General features: G+C 34.4%; 1 protein-coding gene across 3 annotated transcripts; it reads left to right on the plus strand.

The window, feature by feature from the left end:
• The first annotated feature begins 4,294 nt into the window (after window positions 1–4,294).
• LOC131072499 (protein CHUP1, chloroplastic) lies at window positions 4,295–11,260 on the plus strand. 3 transcript variants are annotated; one of them, XM_058008666.2, is made up of 9 exons: window positions 4,295–4,586; window positions 4,715–4,769; window positions 5,875–6,953; window positions 7,359–8,009; window positions 8,113–8,244; window positions 8,391–8,572; window positions 8,652–8,763; window positions 10,697–10,840; window positions 10,945–11,260. In XM_058008666.2, the coding sequence occupies exons 3-9, from the start codon at window positions 5,901–5,903 to the stop codon at window positions 11,056–11,058; spliced, it is 2,388 nt and encodes a 795-aa protein (XP_057864649.2). In that variant the 5' UTR covers window positions 4,295–4,586; window positions 4,715–4,769; window positions 5,875–5,900; the 3' UTR covers window positions 11,059–11,260. The 3 variants fall into 3 exon arrangements, with proteins under 3 accessions (XP_057864649.2, XP_057864648.2, XP_057864650.2); XM_058008665.2 differs by having other exon boundaries at window positions 5,881–6,953; XM_058008667.2 differs by lacking the exons at window positions 4,295–4,586; window positions 4,715–4,769 and adding an exon at window positions 4,817–4,884 and having other exon boundaries at window positions 5,881–6,953.
• Window positions 11,261–11,611: the final 351 nt, after the last annotated feature.

Consider the following 11,611-nt stretch of genomic DNA (forward strand, 5'->3'; position numbering starts at 1 on the left):
GGGGAAAACAAAACTTTTAAGAGAAAATTGTCACACTCTAAATAAATCCAATGTATCATTCAATAATCTAAGTAACATATATGTGCAAAGAAAGCCTTTACAAGGGTAACACCAAACAAAAGATCTAGAGTAGTTATGGTAGCACAACAATACCTACAAATTCACTACTCAATACCTCCATTTCAAGCAACCTAGATAATGAGCATCCATAGATGTGATGTCAAACTACACAGAATTTTTATTTTGTCAAAAATATTCAAATTTTATAGCCTAATAGTTGTATTTTTGTATTTCATCATATGAAAATGCATTCTTCATATACTCATAATTAGGAGCAAGATTGAGAAAATTTTAATAATGGTCATGAGCCCTTACTTATTCTCTTGCATTGGTTCACAAGGTTTTTGTTTCTCTCAACTAGTGGTTTAGACTCAAGATCTATGGCATTGGTGTACTCTGTCTTTGTCTTGGGTGGATATAGATTATTGATATTTCCTTCAGAAATGTTGTGCTTTGGTTTCTCATTTATGGGAGGATGTAAATTGATTATATTTACCTAGTTCTTTTAACACATATTCATTGTTTTCTCAAGAGTTGTTAGAGCTCGTCAATATGCATTTAATGTTGCTTCTTCGTGTATAAAGTACAATAGAGTTCTCTCTTTTATTTAATTGATATTCTATGATGTTGCTTGAATTTTCTTACCCTAACTATTTGTAGATTTTATATCTCATTCATATGTTCAAGGTATTTAAGATCTCGATCAAGTCTTATTTGGTGCACGACATATTGATTTAGTAGCTTTATTGTTGACTGACTGAGGGGTATCCATTCCACCAAATTCACCTGACGCACAATCCCAACCTCATCCCTTTTTGATGTCAGAGACTTGCACCTAACAAGACTTGTTCTCTGGTGGACTCATTAAGAAACTTCCAACTTCACCAATAAACTAAAGACTCATTAACTTTTCATACACATTTATTAATACATCTGTTTATTTAATACAATCTCGATTAAATAATTCTAAACTAATTTGTTAAGCAACTAATTCTCTAAAATTACTTAAATTTTCTTGAAAAATAAGAAAAATAAAACCACACCTATCCCCCTTTCCGTGAGCGTACACAATAAGAAACCATAATACAATAAAAGACCATGGACAACAAGAAGGGTGTTCCCCGAACCCCACAATATTAGGTAGGGTTACTATGAAATAATATAAGTTGAGGCCCATTGTGAGCTCCTTGTATTACATGGAAAACTTAAACCATATGCTTGTTGCTCTCAAAGATTGAGCACTATAGTCAAATTATACCCAAACTAATTGTAAATGATTAAAAACATGTCCTACAACGTCAAAGACTATGATGGGAATGTTTGTTTTGTTTTCCTAACCGACGGGGTATTCAAGATCTATTTTAACGTGAATGTTGGCCATGTTGCCCCCTTGACAAGGTCAATTTCAGTTTTTAAATAAAAGGGAACAAACTTATAACTTTTCTTTTATCATAAATTCTAGAGGGCCCATCTATTTAATTATAAACCGAATTAATCAAGTGTGATAGAACACCACCATGCGGTTGCCTTAGTGCTTTCAAACATTTAAGACAAAAGCTAACCTCTTTTGTGATGTGACATCAAATTTGAGTCAATCTCACTATATGCTTAGTATCAAATACTAAACTTGTTTCTTTCCTTAAGTTTAGGATTCGATTAGGGGTATGGTAGCTAAGGGATAAGGGATAAGGGATGCTTATTGGTGGTTCATTTTTCTGTTATGCTCTTTAAATCAATTTAGTTTTCTGGATAAGGATGCTTATTGGTGGTTCATTTTTCTGTTTTTTTTCTGGAGGATTTTTTTTATTTATAAAGTCATTTTAGTTTTCTAATGAGAGTATGCATTTTTGACTGAAATCTTTTTGGCTAAGAGTCAAGGATGGAGTATGCGTCTTAGACTGAAACCTTTTTGGCTAAGAGTCAAGGACTGAGGGATCCATTCTGCCAAATTCGCTTGGGGGCATGATTGTAACCTCATCCCTTATGAGGTCAAAGCCTTGCACTCAACAAGACTTGATCCTTGGTGGGTTCATTAAGAACCTTTCAACTTCACCAATAGACCAAAGGCCCATACAAGATTTTTTTTAATAAAGATTTTATATCATGTATAAGATCGTTTATATCAATTTAGGAGTGAATTTTATATCAAAATCTCATCAATTAAGATCTAGAATCATACTATTAAGACTTTAAGAATACCTTATTAAGTATGAATTGAAATGTGTGATTACTTTCTACATTAATGAATATGTTGTCTCTACTCTTTTAAAGTGTTGTTACTGGAAAGTGATTTTTATTTTGTATTGATGAAGCCAAAAGAATAAAATTCAAGGAAATAGTAAGGAGTCCAATTATAGGACTACATAGAATGAATTGAAATGGTTCATTACATTCTACATTAATGAATATGTTATCTCTACCCTTTTAAAGGATTGTAATTGGAAAGTGATTTTTTAATTTTTTTTTGTATTGTATTGATGAAATCAAAAGAATAAAATACAAGGAAATAATAAACAGTCCAACTATAGAATGTACAAAATGAATTGAAATGGGTCATTACATTCGACATTAATGAATATATTGTCTCTACTTTTTTAAAGGGTTGTTATTAGAAAGTGATTTAATTTAAGTGTCTTATTTGTTGTTACATTTTGAAGAATAAATCATTATTTGATTAGAGAATTAAGTGTTTCATTGTCAAATTTCCTTTCGCATTTGATTAAGGAAGAGAACTCTCTCCCATATCATCATAATTTAAAATTACTAAATTCATATATTATTATCTAATTAGTGGAGGTCACCCCCTTGATGTAGTTTCTATTTTACTAAATTTTGCATTTATTTTCAAGAAACATCATAATAGCTCTAGCATAAAAACTACTTTGGTGTGCTTGAGAGTTTGCACATAACAAGGATAGTTCCTCCCTTGTGTCAAACCTCATAAGAATACCAAGTCAATGACTAAGAAAATGATCAAATATGATACAATGGACGTCCTAAATAATAATGCAATGCAAGTGCTTTTATAAGTGCTCCTTAATAATCATGCAAGTAAGAATGTGTGCTAAGATCTAGATCTAGGATGATTGATATTGTTAAAATGAATTATGAATAGTCTTTTAAATACTATTTTAAGGGTATCAACTTAAACTTTCACAACCACACATAATCATGCAAGTAAGAATGTGTGTTGAGATTCAATTTCCACAACCATACATAATCATGTAAAAAAATATGTGCTTAGATCTAAATCTAGGATGATTGATATTGTTAAAATGAATTAGGACCATTCCTTTAAATACTACTTTAAGGGTATCAAATGAAACATTTTTCTCATCTAATTGACGTATATTGATCATTTAGAAGGGTGGGGTTGACTTTAAATTAAAAAAATAAAATTTCAATTTCTACAATCACACATAATCATGCAAGTAAGAATGTGTGCTCAAATCTAGATCTAAGACAATTGATATTGTTAAAATGAATTAAGATTATTAGTTTAAATATTACTTTAAGAGTCTCAAATGAAAGATTTTGCTCTTTTAATTGAGACATAATGATTAATTAAAAAGGTGAGGTTGACTTTAAACTAAAAATAAAAAATTAGAAGTTTAATTTTCAGAACCATACATAATGTAGATTATTTATAACCCAAAATGGAAATATTCAATCCTATAAGAATGAAGTAAAAAAAAAATCAGATACCTACCTTCCACGCATATCACACCATTTATACAAATATTATTACATTAAAACCAAAAGAAACAAGGTGAGTTCAAAACTAAAAGTGAAAAAGTGCTTATTGCGGTAGTTGAGCGCGTTTCAATTCTTGTGATAGAAGTTGTTGATTTAATACCCTCATACTTTTGATTTAATATCCAACTTTTGTACAATATTGCATCAATAGTTGTATGATAAGTACCAATAATTGAATGAAATAGATCATTTGTTCTGAAAAGTAACCAATCATGCGATGCCACATCATCTGCACAAGTATTGGGGCCCTTTTGCTCACCTATTGGTCTCACTTTTTTTTGGGGCTATTTTGGACTCCTTGCAAAAAATTCTGATTCAAAATTTCCACGTAAGATTTTGAGAAGCACAAAATTAAGGTGCACATGGTCCTCTCCTATAGATTCCACCACATCCCTCCAATAGGTTAATAAAGTAACTTTGAATTGGAAATATTATTTTTTAAATAAAATAAAATACTAATGTAGTAACAACCAAACGCTTCGTAACAAGCTATTCAGTTGAGGAATACATTCGAAGATTTTGCAAACAAAGCCTGAATTCATCAAAACTCTCCAGAATTCTGAAGATTTCAGAACTGAAATTTCGTCAAGGAGCTGGACTATTAGCACGTTTTTTGTTTCAAAACAATTGTAGAATGAAACTGAAATTGACGGCGTATGACAATTATTTTGTGGAGTCCAACGAGTTTAGAAAATTTTAGACCCTGTTTTGCACGAAACACGAAATTTTTTCTGTCAGTTACTCGGTTTTTGAGTAAAATTTGGCTTTCCGTGAGTAATTCATGTTGAATAATAGCCATTTGTAGCTATTTCACTTTCAGCTGAAGATTTGGGAGCAGCATTAGAGTATTTGTTGACATATATGCTAATGAAATGTTGTTTTCTGCACAAATATACAGGGCTTCCGAAAATTACGGGAATAATGTTTTTAGCCGTCTTTGAGTAATGTTACAGGTAAGTGTTGCACTTCCATTGCTTTGCTTTTGAAAATTTGCAAGTCAGAGTGATTATATGAGCAAATAAATAATGTTAACAGGCAAGTGATGCATTTACGTTGTGTCTGAGAAAGGTAGTCGAACTTTGCAAAACCATACTGATTATTTGAAAGAATAGTGCTTGAAGCCAGATTGTTATAGTGCTGAATATGTAAAATTTCTGCAGATTCTAGCTAGAATGATTACTTAGATATTTAAGTTAATATATGTGAGCATATATATATATATTTTTTATTTTTTTCGAAACAATGATAGATATGCACAAGTTCTTGGCAGTTTCAGGGAGAGTAAGTAATATATGTGAAAAATTTCTGCATATTAAGGAGGATTTTTTGAATGAGTAAATAATCCCACCATGTTCATAAATTTATGCGCAATGCTAGTAAATATTTGACTTTTACAAATAAATTGAGACGACATTTTGCCGGCTTGGTTTTGTTTTGTAATTTGAATTCATACATTTGGCGTATCTATCTCTGGTCGTTATGTTTGCTTAAGCTCAGCTTTATCTTGTACTTTTAAAAAGAAAGCGCTGAACATCGAGTTTGTCAAAGATACTTCCAGTTTTTAACCCTTGTTGTTTTTATTTTTCGAAAATCAAAATCTTTGGGAATATCGGAGAATTTCTTTTTAATTTTGCATAGATTTAAAAATATTGATATGCACGAAGAAAATTTCAGTTTAAAGTCTTTGTAAACCTCGAAGAAATTTTACTTGTGTAATGGAGACCATCTTAAAGCGCGAATTAAACGAGCAACCGTTATAGTTGTTGCCGTGTATCGCGCTGGTTGATACACGTTGAATGGATGCATAAGGTTTCGAAGTTTATAATTTTCTTTTTTGTGTAATTCTATTCAAGATTTTACAGCTATTTGCAAGCCTATCCTTAGAAACTTCCAGCTGAATACTGGCTAATCATAGAAATCTAACTTTATTGCTTCTAATATTTTTCCCTTAGGTTGTTTTCAAGTCATCTTCTAGCCAAATCTCAATGGTTTTGCTCGACCGTTTCTAGGAATTGTAAAATTATGTAGAGTAAGCAGATTTGTAATTGTTGTTTGAAGCAACAGGGACACAACAGGGTTCAAAGATGAAAGAAGAGATTCCTCGAAACGAGATCAGGCACGGGACGGGTACGAATTCAAGTACTGAAAGTAGCAAATTGAGCTCTTTGAGCAAGAATTCTGTCAATGGTGTGAAGCCTAGAGATGGACTACGGAGATCTGAGGCTTTTAATAGAGTCTCAAAGGAGACGAGGACAAAAACAAAGGCAATTTCTGTGGAAGGGAACGCCAAAAAGGGGGATCAAGCTTCTGTTAGAGTTCCTTCCAGGAATCCAATAGGTTCCCGAACTGAGGCTGTGAAAAAAAGCACAGGAACTCCTCACATGGAAATTCATCAGGACACTGAATTTGGAAATATCAAGACGTCTGCTGCTCGGATGAATCCAAAACTTCGGACAATTGGGGGTCTTAATTCTTTGAAACAGTCACAGAGGTCTATTAATTTGGATTCTGATTGCAATCATATCAAACCAGTTGAATCATGTTGTCCTACACATGAAATTCGACAGCTGAGAAGAATGATCAAGGGATTACAAGAAACAGAGGAGACACTTCAAAGTGAACTTCTCCATGAGCAAAAAGACTTATTCAGAGCATTGCATAAGGTTACCGTGTTGGAGAAAGAGCTTGGAGCAAGGTGTACTGAAATTGAGGGATTGAATATGAGAATTGTTTCTTTGAGCGCAGAAAGTGCTGAAAATATTAAAAAGAATTTGGAGACAACAACAAGCTTGGAAACTCAAATTCTTCAGCTTCAGAACATGAATGCAGAACTTGAAAATGAAGTTCTTCAGCTGCATAACATGACCGCTGAACTTGTACAGGAGAAAAGAGAACTGGCAGACAAGCTTGCAAAAGCTCAGAAAGCAGAATATGATGCACTTGTTCAGAAAAAAACACATACAACAATGGACATGGAAATCCAAGTTGTTCAGCTGCAAAACACGAATGCAGAACTTGAAGCCGAAGTTGTTAGGCTGCAAAACATGAATGCAGAGCTTGTACAGCAGAAAAGAGAAATGGCAAACAAGCTTGGAAAAGCCGAGTCAGAAATTCTTGTGTTTTGCCATCCTACCGAGGTGAGTGTGCCTAACATTTTCTTATATCTCTCTTGAGAAACTCATATGATGACAACTACTATTAGCATCCTTTAAATTAAATTAGTCTGTAGGACCTATCAAAGTGTGTATATGCTTTCTCAGTAACAAGCAATGCATAGAGCCTATTAGAGTTATGAAGGGATTTAAATTTTTCCTTAGGATGTTGAGTCTCAAAGTGAAGGGATTTAAAATTTTCCTTAGGATGTTGAGTCTCAAAGTGATGTTCTATAAGAAAGTAATACTTCTCTCAAAGCTCTAATAAAATGTCAGGGAACGTCCAAAAGCAAAACTAATTAGGAACCTTTCTATAGATGTAGTACCATTCTCCATGCTGAATTTGGGTGATACAACAACCAACTGACTGCATTTTTTTTTATGATGAAGTCCAAGAAACTTGAACAACCAAATGGGATGAGTGTCTCGTTGCCTGGTCCGTCGAGGACATTAGCTTCAGAGCTTGCAGGAAAGATTACTGAATCTAAAGATAAACACAGAACAAATTTTCAAAATGATCATGATAAGATGAAGATAGATGGGAAAAAGCTAGGAGAGAAGGAAATGGATGAGCAAAAGGAAGAGGAAAAGAAAGCATTGACTGCCAAACAAATTCTTTTGACAAAATCTATGGGTGTAGAAGTTGCGAAAAGACCATCAAGAATACCAAAACCTCCTCCAAAACCTTCATTAGTATCTTCCACAGCCTCAACCTCTGTGCGTCCAAAACATCCAAGCAGCATGCCACCACCTCCACCTTCACCTCCATCTCCACCTCCAAAATGTCCCAGCAACATTCCACCACCTCCTCCAATGCCTCCACAATCGTTATCCCCTTCTGAAGTCCTTCATTCTAAGACAACAGTAAGAAAAGATGCAATGCAGAAAGCTCCAGAAGTAGTACAGTTTTATCGCTCATTGATGAAACGAGATTCAAAAAAAGATTCCTCTGCAATTGGGAATTCTGAAAATCCAGATATATCAGTAGCTCGAAGCAGCATGATTGGAGAAATTGAAAACCGTTCTGCACACTTGCTGGCGGTGAGTTGAGCTTGAATTCTTCTATTAATGTTATTCAGTATTGGTTTATATTGATGAAGGAATACCGTGACCTTTTTCTTTATCTTTTTTCCAAACTTCGCAGATCAAAGAAGATGTTGAAACCCAAGGTGACTTTGTACGGTATTTGATACAAGAATTGAGGGTTGTAGCTTATACCAATATCGAAGATGTGCTAGCTTTTGTTCAGTGGCTTGATGAGGAGCTTTCTTTCCTTGTAAGTTCCACGACCCTAGAACAAATGCTGAACTCTTCGTATTCCCCCTCAAAATGTTTTCTCCAGTCTGATTATTTGGTTTAAAATTTTTCCACCATGATATCAAATAGCATGGGATATTTAAGATTATGAATACCATTTTGCAGGTTGATGAGAGAGCAGTTTTGAAACATTTTGACTGGCCAGAGAAGAAAGCTGACACTATGCGAGAAGCTGCATTTACATACAGGGATATGAAAAAGTTGAAATCTGAAGTCTTGTCATATGATGATGATCTTCATCAGCCCTCTGATGTTACTCTAAAGAGGATGACAATGTTGCTGGAAAAGTAAGAATTTGAAATGATCTCATGTATCTCCTGATGAAGACAATTATATTTTCTGATAATTTATTTTTTCTTTTGACAGGTTGGAGCAAATTGTCTATAAACTGCTGCAAACAAGAGAAAGGACGATGGCCCTCTACAAAGAGTTTCAGATTCCAATTGATTGGATGCTTGATGATGGCCTTGTTCGTGAGGTATTAATTTGTGAATTAATTGAGCGTTGTCCTAATTCATTTCGACTTATTTGGGTGCAACTTTCATCCAGGGAATACTTAATATTAGCTGTGTCTCAATCTAAACATGAATAGATCAAACTTTATCAATATGTTTCACCTTCCTATACAAACAAACTTACCTTACATATGTTTATAGCTACACCATTCATAGGAGAGAATTAAAAGTTGTTTCTAGAAGGCTAAATTGTAGGTTGTCACCAGCAATATATACTTCCTGGACAGGATATGATATTTACTACCATCAAAAGGTTAGAGAATCATAAGAGTGACAATTCTTATTTTAGTTAACAGATGCTCTTTTGTCAGTTCACGGACTAATAATTTTTTGTTAGTTCAGTTTAACTTCTTAGTGTTCTTTCTTTTCACGAAAACACTTGTATGTTAAACTGGAAGGAAATCAAACTTATTTTTGTCCAGATAATCAAGAATCTTAATTATTTGGTGCATTATTCTTTCTGCTCGAAACTTCTCATCCCTTATCATTATAAAGATTATCTTAAGCTGATACCTTGTAAAAGTTAGGCTGGATTGAGTTCTACTGAAAGATAGTTTTAAAAATTTGAAGTTTGACAATATTCTAAATATATCATGTTGGAACAAGTTTGTCCTTATTCTGCTACACTGCAGCTTAAGTGCCAGTCAGCTAAGAAATAATTCCATTTTCTTTTATTCCTTTCAGCCTGAAAATAGGCTATTAAGCTTTTCTTGAATAACATATTTCTATTTGTTCTCATGCCGTGTTAGTTACTCTATTCATCTTGATCTGTCTATGACATACTCTTGGATTCATGACATAGCTGCTTGATTAGTTAACAAGCATTACTTGTTGACTCTATTTCTATGAGAAATTTGAATACTTTGCTCAACGGTGTCTGCATTTGTAAGGATTGGCAAGGATTGAAGGTTTTCTTTGTTTTCTCGTATCCACCTTTATATCCGAGCTGTTTTTCGAGACGGCTTCAGTCCTCTTTGCAGATATAAAGTTTCCTGTAACTATATGACAAACTGTCATTTATGGCATTTGTATTCACTATAGGCATGTGTAGATGAAAGCAACCATGCATTAGATGAGTATGATTGTTGAATTGGATTCAGTGTTCCATGGGGATGCATCCCCCCCCCAAAAGACTCGCGTCCTTTGTAGGGGGATGTTTCCGAGACTTGGGGACTTGAGGGAAATGTCCCCCCACAGCACCACCACTTCTGCCACCTCCGGTCACCTCCGTCGAGCATGCTGCCAAGTCACTTGATATGTGGCACATGCCATTAAATACTGATTGCAACCTTTAACTTTGTGAAAACTTGTTGGCCTTCTATGGGGCACTCACAGAGATGTTATATTCCAGATTTTGCCTTGAAGATTTTAATTCACCTCTATTTTTTAATCAGCACTGCCCCCCCCAACCACCACTCCACTGCTGTCCCCCCGCCATCCCCTCACCATCCCCAAATTTAGGTCCTTGCTCCCCCGGTCCCCAAAACCTGTCCCCCCGTCCCCCTGTCAGGAAACTCCGTGGAACATCGATTGGACTTTAACATAGAAAATAATGGCTATGAACCCTAAATTGGCAGAAATGATCAGCTTTGCCATAAAAATGAAATTGTTGCAGACATCACCAAGGCTTCTCACTTCATGAAACTTCCCTTAAAAGCAAACTCTATTTTCTCACAACTTCAACTGAAACATACATTCCTAGTACAGATTAAAAAAATGAAGTTTTGGGACATCTTACTGTAAGAACGGTGTCTGGTAGAGAGTGTTAATTGGTCTGTCATGCATGCTTATTAGCAATTAGTGATCATTTAGAAGCCCATATTTTTGGTATTGTCATCCCTTTTGAATGTATGCTCATTCTCAAACTCATAATCTGATGATCTTCTTTTGATACAGATAAAGCTAAGTTCTGTTAAGCTAGCAAAGAGATACATGAAGCGAATATCTATAGAGCTTGAGTCGATGGGAAACTCAGAAAAGGAGCCTGCACAGGAATTCTTGTTGCTTCAGGGTGTGCGTTTTGCTTTCAGAGCTCATCAGGTAAATATTCACTTCATGTGACATGTGGACAGATGGTTTTAATTGTTATTATACTGCTGTGAGTAATTCTTCTTTTCTCATTTATTTATCTGCCATATTTGCAGTTTGCAGGAGGGTTTGATGCAGAAACCATGTGTGCTTTTGAAGAATTGCGTCATCTTGTTCACATTGACGATAAAGAGTCACAAGATCTAAATAATTCCGTTTTATCAGCTTAGTATCATTGCCAAGTAAATACCTTATTTTTATGGGGGCATAATGATAGATGCAATAAGCTATGTAATGGTACCCTGAATGTGAAAAAATAAATTCAATCTTGAGATAAGTTGGTTGTTTTGCTGCTATGCCGTTTGAGGGTATTGAGGCCAGCATACTGTGAAAGAATATTTATTTATCTATAGGTTCTATACTTTTGATTCATTGCCTATGCTTTGTACTTCTAAAAGTTTTTGACAATAAGTTATTAGATATATTGTTCCCTAGTTACCTTCAGCCTATTGGGCCATCCTCCTCCATCTCCAACTATCTGAATATTTATATTGAATTCAATCAAATGACATTGAAGACTTGTTTAGCTCTTTTGTCAGTTAAATTGATGATTGATTTTCATTTAAAAATAGTTTTTCCTAATTTCAGATGGTGAAGTCCCTTTTGATTCCAAATCAAGTGCCTATAATGATAAGTATTTTTGTGTTTACCTGTCAGAATTCTAGACTAGTGGGTTATATTATGGAAGTAGTTGATGTCTCCAGATATTGGAAGATGATTCTC

The sequence above is a fragment of the Cryptomeria japonica genome, chromosome 1, assembly GCF_030272615.1.
Source record: "Cryptomeria japonica chromosome 1, Sugi_1.0, whole genome shotgun sequence".
Classification (NCBI taxonomy): domain Eukaryota; kingdom Viridiplantae; phylum Streptophyta; class Pinopsida; order Cupressales; family Cupressaceae; genus Cryptomeria; species Cryptomeria japonica.

Coding starts and splice junctions, on each gene's coding strand:
- LOC131072499 (XM_058008666.2), top strand. CDS start 5,901: ATGAAAGAAGAGATTCCTCGAAACGAGATCAGGCACGGGACGGGTACG. Junction 6,954..7,358: donor TGTTTTGCCATCCTACCGAG/GTGAGTGTGCCT, acceptor TTTATGATGAAG/TCCAAGAAACTTGAACAACC. Junction 8,245..8,390: donor ATGAGGAGCTTTCTTTCCTT/GTAAGTTCCACG, acceptor ACCATTTTGCAG/GTTGATGAGAGAGCAGTTTT.